Raw genomic sequence first — 11,402 nt, 5'->3', positions numbered from 1 at the left:
TGTCAACCGTCCTGCCCAGGGCTGCGGGGCCGGTGGTGCAAGCCCGTGTGTGCGGCAGCAGCCCGGCGCTGTCGTGTCCCTCCCGGGAGCTCCAATACTGTAAAATCGGCACAGCGACGGGCTCCTAGAACCGCGCCTTAAGGTTTTAAAAGCAGCATTTCATATTCAGCACAGTCCGCCGCTGACCATGTGGTTATATATGGCTTATATTGACAGAAAAGTTACATATTCATTACAATTCTTGGCAACCATTAATATATTCCACACCTATTCTAACACAAGCCGTTTAAGCAACGCTAAGTAACATTCGCATGCTTGTCAGTTACCTGTTTGAAGGGAATATGTCATAAATTGTGTCAATTTCAAGAATAGGGTAGGATTACTAAGTACAAAGATTCTATGGTTACGAGGATGGTTGATCTTTAAAGTTTGCTGCCTTAATGTTCTCCTAAACTATGAGTCCTAGAATTCCTTAAAATAGAGTCTAGTAATTAGAAATACAGGTATCAACACCCTGTCCTGCTCCTCCTTCCCCAGGGCCAGGACCTGGGTGCCCGACCGATGGGGCAGCGGCTGCTCGGACGCGGCCCGTCCCTGCCCGGTGGAAGCGGAGACAGCGGCCGCGCCGAGGAGCAGCTCTGAGCGTGGGCACAGGCAGCGAAACCAGCGCGGAAACCCAGACAAAAGGGCTTTTGGTTTTCTTAAAACAATTTATTATTTCAATTTTATATAAAAACCATACAATCAATTAATACTAGACCATTGCTGGCTTCCCACCCTTTTCCCGTGATAAAAAAAAAAAAAAAAATACAAACCATAAAAACAGCTAAACACAAAATTCAGAATTTCAGTAAAGCCCTTTGATTTCCGAAAGCGTCTTTCATTGACTGCACGATAATTACACCTGGCACGACACAGAAGGAAATCATATCGTAATCTGGAGTACAGAAAAATAGAAATCTGCCTGTGAGTGTTTTATCAAATACAATTCCCTCACGTGCAGCACATCTTTGGTCTGCATTTATCGAGGACCTCGCCTCACAGCGCTGCGGTGCTGGGGCCGCATTGCTCCTCCAGCACTGGGTTTGCAAACACGAGGATTTTCAGAAAAAGCCAGAAAATCCCTTTTCCCCTGCGGCAAACGCCGGGAGGTGTCAGGGTCTGTCCTCCCCGGGGATGAGGAGCTGATCCTGCCCCGTGCAGCCGGGAGCACCTCAGCTCCAGGATGGGGAACGGACCGAACGGCTCTGTGATGCCCAGAGCTGATGGGGAGGAAACACACAGGCTCCCTAAAAAACCAAACCCCCCAGCCCTGGTGACCCCGAGTTTCCCCTGCACTGAACGCGGGGGACGTGGACACCAGGCTGAGGGGGGCTGGAGAGGGTTCACCTCCCTGGGTGAAATCCAACGTGAGTCCGGTGGGTGAAATGAGTTGAGCCGCCTGCGCGGGGCGGCTGCCGGCTGGGGGGTCCTGGGGGATCCTAATCGTCCTCCTCTCCCCCACCATAGAGCTCTGCCAGCTTCTTGAAGCGGCTGCCCCAGTCGCTGAGGTAGTCATAGTCCTGGTCGCGGTCAGAGTCGGAGGAGTTGAGGGAGCTGAGCGAGGCGGCCTCCGAGCCGCTGCCCTCGTAGTCGAACACCAGCAGCGAGTCGTAGGGGGGGGCCGTGGGGTCTGTGTCGGCCGCTTTCAGGTTCTGGGGGAGCAGAGGGGTCAGTGCCTGTTCCCTCCCGTGCTGGGGACACCCCAATGGTGCCTGCATGAATGGGGACTCACCCCCCCAAAGCACGGTGTGGGGTCAGGGCTTACCTCATCGATGAAGTTCCCGATCTCGTCGGGGTTGGCGGGACGGGGCCGGTACTGGGGGGCGGCCATCAGCGGGGGGGCCACGTCGTTACGGATCACCTCGGGGCGGGCGTCCAGGCCCCGGTGCAGCTGGCTCAGGTCGTAGTCCTGGGGAGGGGGGGGGACACGGACATGAGGGGATCACAGAATCACAGAATGTCCCCGGTTGGGAGGGACCCACAAGGATCATCGAGTCCAGCTTCTCGATGATGTTTGAAGGGTGGCCATGGGCACTGCTGTGCTGGGAGGACTGGGGGCACCGGTGACCACAGTGGGGGACAAGCAGGTCCACCACAGCCTTGTGCACCCCAGGTGTCACAGAATCATCAAATCGTTTTGGTTGGAAGAGACCTTCAAGATTATGAAGTCCAGCTGTTAACCCAGCACTGTCACTGAACCATGTCCCCGAGAACCTCATCTGTCCACCTCAGTGACCGAGGCCACCCTGCAGGGACGGGTGCAGGGTCCCACCTGGTCCTCCTCGCCACCACCTTCCTCATCGTAGTGGTACACGTTGTCCCGCATGTCGTCCTCAGGCGGGAGCAGCGGCTCCTTCACCACCTTCCTCTGCCTGGCAAAGAGCAGCAGCAGCAGCAGCAGGACTGCGAGGGGGGATAATCGGTGTCAGGGCTGTGGGACAGGAGTGTCCCTGTCCCCATCCCCCGGTACTCACTCAGCAGGGCCAGGATGCCCCCCAGGATGCCGAGGATGGCGGGGACGCCCAGCCCGCCGGCGACGTACGCTCGCCGCTCGCAGTTCTTGGCCGGCCCTTCGCAGTCGCACACCTGGGCCTTGACTGGTGTCATCTGCACCTTCCCCTGCCCGTCCGTCAGCTTCAGGAACAGGCTGTACTCGCCTGGCTCCAGCACCTTGTTCAGCTTCAGCACCACCAGGTCTGCCAGCAGAGAGAGGGGTTGGGCTCAGAAACGTGTCCTCACTTTGGGGACACCTTCGGCACCGGCGCGGGGCTCTGCCAGGAGGCGCATCCCCAGCCCGCTGCCCGTCACAGGGACCAGCACCGGCTGCTCTCAGGGAGCACAGAGAGATGAGGGACCTGGGATCTGGACCTTAGATTAGTTGAATAATTTTGGTTGGAAAAGACCCTCAAGGTGATAGAGTCCAACCCACCTCTGGCACTAACCCATGTCCCTGAGAACCTCAACCTCATCAACCCCTCCAGGGATGGTGACTCCAGCACTGTCCTGGGCAGCCTGTTCCAATGCCCCACAGCCCTTTCTGGGAAGAAATTGTTCCCAAAATCCAACCTCAACCTCCCCTGGCGCAACTTGAGGCCGTTTCCTCTGGTCCTGGCGCTTGTTCCTGGGGAGCAGAGCCCGACCCCCCCTGGCTCCAAGCTCCTTTCAGGCAGGTCAGAGATCAGAAGGTCTCCCCTCAGCTCCTGTTCTCCAGCTGAACCCCCAGCTCCCTCAGCCGCTCCCATCACCCTTGTGCTCCAGCCCCTCACCAGCTCCGTTCACTTCTCTCAACTCGCTCTGGCACCTCAAGGGCTTTCTTGTCATGAGGGACCAAAACTGACCCCAGGATTTGAGGTTTGGCCTCCCCGGTGCCCAGAACAGGGGGACCTTGCTCAGTGTCTCCCCACTGCCCCACACCAAGGGTGGGTGGCTCAACCAGACCCACTAGCACCTACCTGGATCAATCACCTTGACCGTCCAGTTGCTACCGGAGCCGTGCTCCAGCACTGCCTGGAAGGGGTAAGTGTTGGGGGGCAGGTCCTTGTCCACAATGGTCAGCGTCTGCTCCTCAGGCTGCTGGTTGCAGATGTCGAAGTTCCGGGGCTCCGGCGTGGGCCCGTTGTCATTGACGTCCTGGAGGAGGAGGAGCAGCGTCCCTGTGCCGGTGGCATCCGGCGCCCCTGCGGAGCCGGGGGTCAGTGCGGCGCCCGGGGAAGGGGTCTCAGCCCCGGGAGTTCCATTGGGACACGGGCAGGTGGCAGCCCCGTCCCCAGGGGTGCGGCAGGGCACTGCTCACCGTTGTCCACGGCCAGCACAATGGCCTTGTAGGTGCTGTTGATGGCGTGCACCGACTCGCGGTCCAGCGGCTGGGCCGCCGTGACGATGCCAGTCTCAGGGTCGATGGCCAGCCAGCCCGCGGGGTCACTGCCCATGCGGTACCTGGGGAGAGCGGGGGTCAGCGGGAGGATGCTCTGCAGGGTGGCAAGGGGCAGATGGCACAGCCCCCCGCCACTAACCACCCCACTCACGTGATTTTCTGCCTCTGGTCCTTGTCGGGGTCCTGGGCTGTGTAGGAGGTGACCTGGTGGCCCAGCGGCAGGTCCTCCATCACGTCCACCTTCTTGACCGGCGGCATGAAGACGGGGGCTTCGTTCACGTCCCCCACCAGCACCTGGACGCTGGCCGTGGAGAGCAGCAGCGGCACGGCAAAGGGGACAGCATTCTCCACCGTCACCACGAGGTTGTACTGGCTCCTGCTCTCGTAATCCAGGCCCTGGGAGAGAGGACTCGCAGTCGCACCCATGGGGAGGTCACCGGTGCCGGGGCAGCTGCACGGCAGCAGGACCCACCTTGGCGGTTTTCAGGATGCCGTCGTTGGTTTTGGGGTCAGTGGTGATAGCGAAGCTGCCATCCTCATCCCCACTCTTGATGCGGTAGACGGCTTGCCAGGCAGGGGAGCCCTGCATGTCCCCATCCGTCACGTGCAGCCGGGTCACCACCACCCCCACCTCGTTCTCCTTCACCGTCCCCTCATACTGCAAGAGAGAGGACAGGGATGGTCACCCACGTGTTCCCAGGCACCCCGTGGTGCGGGGACTCGTGCCGTGGTGACGCGGGGAGGGCAGCGGCTGGCGGGAGCTGGCTTGGGTACCCTGGTGGGGTTGAAGATGGGAGGGTTGTCATTGGCATCGGTGACTTCCACGATGGCGGTGGCAGTGGTAGCCAGGCCAGTGCCCTCCTGGTCCGCAGCCTGGATGATCAGCGTGTAGTTGGGGGTGGTCTGCAAGCCAAAATCACTATGGTTAGTGCAGGGATGGGATCTGGCACATCCCACTCCTCTGGTGCAGTGCCTGCCTGCTCCTCCACCCTCCTCTAACCACGGTGTTCATCGCCAGCACAGACACTCGCCGACATCCCCACTGCCCACCTGCTCTGGGGCTCAGCAGGGCTGGGGGCCCTGCGATATCTCCAGCACAGATCCCTGACAGACTCAGGGCTGTGGCAGCCCCAGAGCAGGGGACGGTGACCCAGGGATGGCAAATCCCCAAACTGGCCAAACCCTGGGCCTCTGGCACCCCCAGCTCCTGTGGCCAGTCCCATGGCAGAGCTGCTGTGCGGCACAGCAGGATGTGGCGAGGGCACTCACCTCCCGGTCCAGCCCCGTGCCGATGACACTGATGACACCTCTCTCTGAGTCGATGGCGAACATCCGCTGCGCGCTCTTGGGCTCCTCGCTGAGGATGGAGTAGCCAATGATGCCGTTGTTCACAGTGATCCCATCGTCTGCATCCGTGGCGTCCACGGTCATCACGGATGTGCCTGGGCACAGGGACAAGGAGGGGAGGTTTTACTCATGGAACAAAACCCACTGGCCACCCCGGCACAGCTCTGCCCAGGGCTCTGTGTGGTCCCAGCTGTGAGGTCCCCACTCGCTGGTCCCCACGCACCCGGTTTCGCGTTCTCCTCGATGTAGCCGACAAAGACCTCCTTGGTAAAGACAGGCCGGTTGTCGTTCTGGTCCGTCACGGTGATGATGATCTCCATGGGGTCCTCCACGGGCTGCCCATTGGCTGACACGGCGTGGGAGAAGAGCTGCCAGAGGCACCATCAGCCCTCGTGTGTCCCTGGGGACTGTCCCCTCCCCACCCTGGTTCCCCACTCACCACATATTTATCGATCTGCTCCCGGTCCAGCGGCTTCGTCACCTCCAGCCACCCAGTCTCGCGCTCGATGGTGAAGACGCCCACGGGGGGAGTGTCCGCCCCCTGCCCCGTGATGCTGTAGAAAACCTTGGTCTCCTTGTCCTTGTTGGATTTGATCTGGCGATGGGGCACAGGGGGGTTAGAGGGGTTGTGGTGCCCCAGGGACCCCCCTGCCCTGTGCCCCATCCCCGCAGGGCCACGTACCTGCACCAGCTTCTTGGGGAAGGGCCCCCGCTCATTCTCGGGGCAGTTGATGGGGGGGATGACCCAGTCCCTCTTCTGCCGCTGGAGCCCATAGCCACGCTTGGGGAAGGTCAGGACATCGGGTGCCGTGTCCTAGAGTGATGATGGCTCAGATTGGTGCCAGCACCTCACTGAGACCCGCACACGCTCTGCCCCAGCCACGGTGACCCCGGGGAGAGGAGCTGCGCTTTACCTGCTGCTGCTGGAGGTGGTGGAGATGGTGCTGGTGCCACCGCCTGCGCAGGGTCACCCTTGCCGAGTGCCTTTTGCCCGTGGTGTCCCAGGCATGGACGGAGAAGCTGACCTGCCGCCGCTGGAGCTGCAGGGGCCGGGTGGCAGAGACGATGCCATCCCTGCTCACCTTGAACCGCGTGTCGTCCGAGAGGAACACACCACGTTGCTGCTCATCGCAGTCCCTAAAACTCACTGGAGACAGGGACAGCGAGTGGGCAGGGGGTCCCGGTGCTGCCCCAGGGAGAGCTGGCAAGGGCAGGGTTGAGGCCCAGGCACTGTGGTCCAGACAGACAGCAGGACAGCGTGACATGGGTGTACGCGGCACGTCCATGGCTCAGAGGCCCGGGCGGACTGTGGGGTCGCAGGTGCATCCCCATCTATAGCACCGCGTATGGCACATCCCTGTCATGTGGCACGTCCCTGTGCACGGTGCATCTCTGTGGCACAGCACATCCCTACGCATGGCACATCACCGCTGCTGTGCCTGTGGCAGCGGGCAGAGGGTGCTGCTGCTATCACCGCTTTACAAATAAAAACCAGGGCAGCACCCGCTCACCTGCACGGGCACCCAGCCCGGGTCCTGGGGGCTGATCCACAGGGCACTGCAGGCCAGTGGGCACCCTGGGGCCTTGGGACCTGTGGGGTCCCCAAGCCCTTGCGTGGCCAGGGACCATGGCCACACATCTGCAGCAGGCACAGCCCAGGCTGTGGGAAGGGGACACCCGCCTGTGCCAGCCCCGCTGCACAGGTCAGCAGCTGGGACGCCCAGCCCACCCCGGCAGCACCAACACCTCGGCTGTGCGGTCCCTGGGGACAGCGGGGGCAGACAGTGTCCTGGTGGCGCCAGCCTGGCAGCCTGCTGGGGCATGGAACGAGCCGGGACTGGCCGCGGGAGCCGTGGTGAGCTCTGAGATAGCACCGCAGCGTCACAGGCATCACATGAGCCAGGGCTGCGCTGCCGGAGCCACCGAACAAACACCCTTTGTCTGAGTGATGGTTTGTTTGCGCCCGTGGCACCCAGGCTGAGGCCCCCAACAGCATGGTCACCACCGGCCCCAGCGTGACCCACGCAGAGCGGGTGCTGGGGCTGCACCGTGGGAAGGCAACGTTCTGGGGTGGAAACAGCGCAGTACAGCCAGACGCTGGATGTGAGGCCATTGCCAGGCCTGGTGCCACCATCGCCAGGGCCGGCACCGTGGCCAGCACCGTGGCCCGGGGGGTTACGTCAGCCCACAAGCAGCCCAGGAATTTGGTGGCGGCAGCAGGACGGCGGCAGGCGGGGAGCGATAGTTGAGCTCCAGGCTGCCCCTGCCCACCGCGGTGCCCCCGACCCAGCCCGGGCAGCTGGGGGGGACTCGCCAGCACAATGCCAGCCCAGCCCGGCCCCACGGCGCAACCCCTGGCACAGGCTGTGGCAGCCGGTGGTGCCGGCTGGGCAGGAACGTGCCGGGACCGGCTGGGTGCTGCCACAGTGGGGGCTGGCGGCGGGGAAAGGCACCCGGCACCCACGGGCACAGGTGCAGAGATCATCACTTGGGTCCTGGCACCGTGCCGAACGGGTGCAGTGAGGGGGCAGTGCTTGGACCCCAGCCCTACGCTGGGTGCAATGGGTGCTGGGTGCTCAGCCCCACGTGAGATGGGTGCAATGGGTGCTGGGTGCTCCGCCCCACGCTGGGTGGGTGCAATGAGCACTGGGTGCTCAGCCTTACACCAGATGGGTGCAAAGAGGGCTGGGTGCTGAGTGCTTGCTCTCCCTCTTCCCCCGCCCAGCCGTGCACAACCTGTTTTTCCAGCTCCTGGGCCGGTTGCAGCCAGCCCTCCCATCCATCCCTCCCCTGGCGCGGGGCCCCTCTCCTCTGCAGGAGCAGCGGGGTGGGAGGTGAGGGGAGCTGTGAGGGTCCCTCGGGGGGATCTCCCCTTCCCAACCCTCACCACTACCCACAGGTGCTGGGACCGCCAGGCTGCCTGGGTCATGGCCGTGGCAGGGAGATGAGACCCGCACCTGGATGGGGACCGAGTCACCCCATGTCCCATGGTGTGTCACTGGGGCTGGGGACAGGCTGAGTCAAGGGCAGAGCCGAGGGCCATCATCCCAGCGGTGTCCGCTCTGCCTGGGCTGTGCAAGCGCAGCCGAGCCGGGGCAGGAGACGGTGATGGGGAAGTGGGGGGGGTCACGTCACCCCGTGGGCAGCCAGGGCAAAGGCACCACGAGTGGCACGTCCTGCTGACACACCCGCTGACGTCACCCCAGTTTCACCGTGACACCAGACTCTCCAGGTTCCCCCACCCAGGGCTGACTGGGGAGCGTCCCAGCCCACGTCACGTCCTGTGGGCCAGGGGGGCTGCTCACCCCAACCCAGAGACCCCCCCACCCGCAGAGGGGGACACGAGGCCGGGCAGAGCTGCAGGGTCCCAGCCCAGCCCCGGGGACACCGCGGCCCCCGCGCAGCTGTTTGCCTCCCTGGCCTGTCCAGACCTGTCGGAGGGAAAACACCGCGCTCAGCTCATCAGCCAAATTACAGGCTGGCTCGTCAGCTCAGCCTCACCGCCAGCTTTGGTGTGCTGCGTGGCATGGGGGGCAGCATGGCCGAGCACCCTCTGTGCGTGTCCCTGCCGTGGCTGGGCATCGCCGTGGCACAGCTGGGCATCACTGCGTGGGCACAAGGCCCAGACACCCATCCCCTTCCCTCCTCCCTCGCCCCATCTCCATCCGGGACCCGAAACTGGAAGTTTTGGTGCTGGGATGGGGGATTTCCAGCAGGTCCTGGCTCTGGAGACCAGCCCTGCGTGGCTGGGAGACACCGGGGACGCGTGGCCACCCGTCACCCTGGTATCGGGCACGGCTCTAGTGGCACAGGCTGCTGCAGCGGGCAGCTTCGTTAATGAACAACCAGAAAGCTAACGAACAGGCAATTCCTGAGGTGTGGGGCAGGGTGCAGCTTGATACCCGAGCCTGGGCAGCTTCCAGAGCTGGGGGGGTTTGGGAGCCCCCGGCGCGGTGCTCTGCGGCTCCAGCTGCCCCCGGCAGACTGGTGCCAGCCCTCCATCAACCATTAACCAGCGCGGATGGCAACAGCCCAAGCCTGAAGCCAGCGACCCCGCAGCCCCCAGCACCCACAGATCACAGGGTGGGGATGTGCAGGGCACCCCAAAGCGGCAGCGGGTCCCCAGTACCCACTTCCTTGGACACACCTTCCCCCGGTGCCTCCCCCGCACCCCAAAGCCACAGAGCCACACAGGCAGGGCTCAGCACCTGCCACACCAGGACGGGGATTTCCTGCTGGCATGGTGACATGCCACTGACCCCTGGGGTGGCCGTGCTGGAGACTCAGTTCCATGGCTGTGAAAGGTGGGTTAGCCCCCACGCCCCAGGTGCCGGGACCCCGCGGCAGGCGAGGCGCGGGGCAGGACAGGCGCCTGCGCAGCCCCACGCCCCGGCTGCCGGCCCCGACAGGTCTGCACCGCCTGAGTCAGCGCCGCCCGCGCCGGCGCACCCCGGGGAGAGGCACCCGCTGCCCCCGCACCCCAACACCGGCCTGCTGTGCTGGAGCACCCGCGCTGCCCCGGCCCCACCGCCCTGCACGGACACAGATGTGGCTCTGACCCCAGTGCCACCTGCGGCGGTGTGCACCAAGCCTGTCCCCACCGCTTTGACACTGTCCCCATGGCCCTGTCCCCACGGCCACCCACAGAGCCAGGCAGAGACTGTCCCCATTGCCACCCCAGCACCATATGGACACAGAGCCACAGCTTCATCTCCCATTGCCAACTCCAGCACCATGCACCCCGCCTGTCCCTGTGGCCTTGGCTCTGTCCCCATGGCCAACATGTCCCCACACACCCAGCCAGTCCCCATGGCCACCCCGTCCCCGTGGCCTTGGCTCTGTCCCCATGGCCACTCCGTCCCCAAGCACCCAGCCCATCCCCACAGCCATCCCGGTGCCACACACCCAGCCTGTGCCCACAGTCCCCACCTCACCTCGTCCCAGTGCCCGTCCCGCCGCCACGCTGTCCTGCGGCACGGTGAGGGCGAAGGTCTCCGCGGTGAAGCCGGGCTGGCACAGAGCTGCCTGCTCACACAGCTGGGGGCTGGCCTGCCCGGAGAGAGGGCTCAGCACCGAGCAGGGTCCCACGGTCCCGGGCAGGGTCCCGCTGCTCCGGGCAGAGTCCCAGGGTCCCGTCCCTCACCTGGAGCAGGAGGAGCAGGAGGCAGAGCGGGGCCGGACAGACCCCCCGCCGCCCCATGGCTGCCGGTGCCACTGCGGAGCCGGAGGGATCGAGGCGCCGCCGCCGCGGATCCGCAGGTGAGTCCGGTCCCGGTGCCGATCCCGCCCTGCAGGTGCCGGCCCCACCCCGGGGGACCCGCCCCGCCGGGAGGCGGTGCCGCCCCGCCCGGCCCCGCGCCCCGCTCCCCCCGTCCCAGCCGTGCAGCCCCCGGGCCGCGGGGGCTCCGTGGGTGCCCGTCCGGGGCGCGGGGGCTCGGGGCGGTCGGTGGGGGGGCAGGAGCCGGGGCGCACCCACCCCCCGGGATGCTGCAGCCCCCCCGACCCCTCCAGCACCCTGTCACCCCACACACAGTAAAGCTGGGGGTGACCCCACGGCACGAACAACCCCCCGGAGACCCCCGGTGCCATCGGCTGCCCCCTGGGGCTTCGTGGGGGACAGAGCGTGGCCGGGACCGGGCACGGAGCCAGTGGGATCTCCCGGGGCTGGGGATGTGCCGGTGCTGAGCCCTCGGCCCGGGGCAGCAGGCACAGAGTGGCGGGCTCAGTGCCCTGCCCGTGCCCCCCTGCACCAGCTCTGAACCCCGTGGGGACAGGGGCACCCTAGGGGAGCCCCCGCTGCTGGGGGGCCATGGGCGCTGCCCCGCCATGGGCGATGCTGCAGCCGAGCCTGTGGGTACCAGGCAGGGAACAGATGGGGGCTGCTGTGGGCAAGTGGGATGGGGCTGGGGGGGTCACAGTGGGGCTGGGTTCAGCACCAACCCCTGTGGAGGGCAGCAGCTCCCCAGGGACCTCTCCCAGGGCACAAAGCCAGGCAAAGGCTGGAGCATCTAAAAAAACCACATTCTTTATTAAAACTTACGCCAGCACCCGCTCACCTGATCTGTAGCATCACACTACTTTATTTAATACATTAAAAAAAAAAATACAGGAGAGGAAGGTGAGGGGGCTGCCGCCAAGG

General features: G+C 64.4%; 1 protein-coding gene across 1 annotated transcript; it reads right to left on the bottom strand.

Moving 5' to 3' along the window:
* Positions 1-696: 696 nt before the first annotated feature.
* Positions 697-10,490, bottom strand: LOC135991838 (cadherin-1-like). Its single transcript, XM_065640617.1, has 16 exons — positions 10,407-10,490; positions 10,198-10,312; positions 6,178-6,410; positions 5,946-6,077; positions 5,703-5,858; positions 5,487-5,631; positions 5,186-5,358; positions 4,691-4,819; positions 4,389-4,574; positions 4,068-4,312; positions 3,836-3,978; positions 3,495-3,719; positions 2,517-2,738; positions 2,315-2,445; positions 1,808-1,951; positions 697-1,694 (listed from the first exon to the last, which is right to left on the bottom strand). The coding sequence occupies exons 1-16, from the start codon at positions 10,461-10,463 to the stop codon at positions 1,482-1,484; spliced, it is 2,649 nt and encodes an 882-aa protein (XP_065496689.1). The 5' UTR covers positions 10,464-10,490; the 3' UTR covers positions 697-1,481.
* Positions 10,491-11,402: the final 912 nt, after the last annotated feature.

Source organism: Caloenas nicobarica, chromosome 9 (assembly GCF_036013445.1).
Source record: "Caloenas nicobarica isolate bCalNic1 chromosome 9, bCalNic1.hap1, whole genome shotgun sequence".
NCBI classification, from domain to species: Eukaryota; Metazoa; Chordata; class Aves; order Columbiformes; family Columbidae; genus Caloenas; species Caloenas nicobarica.
This window is presented reverse-complemented; position numbering and strand designations above follow the sequence as displayed.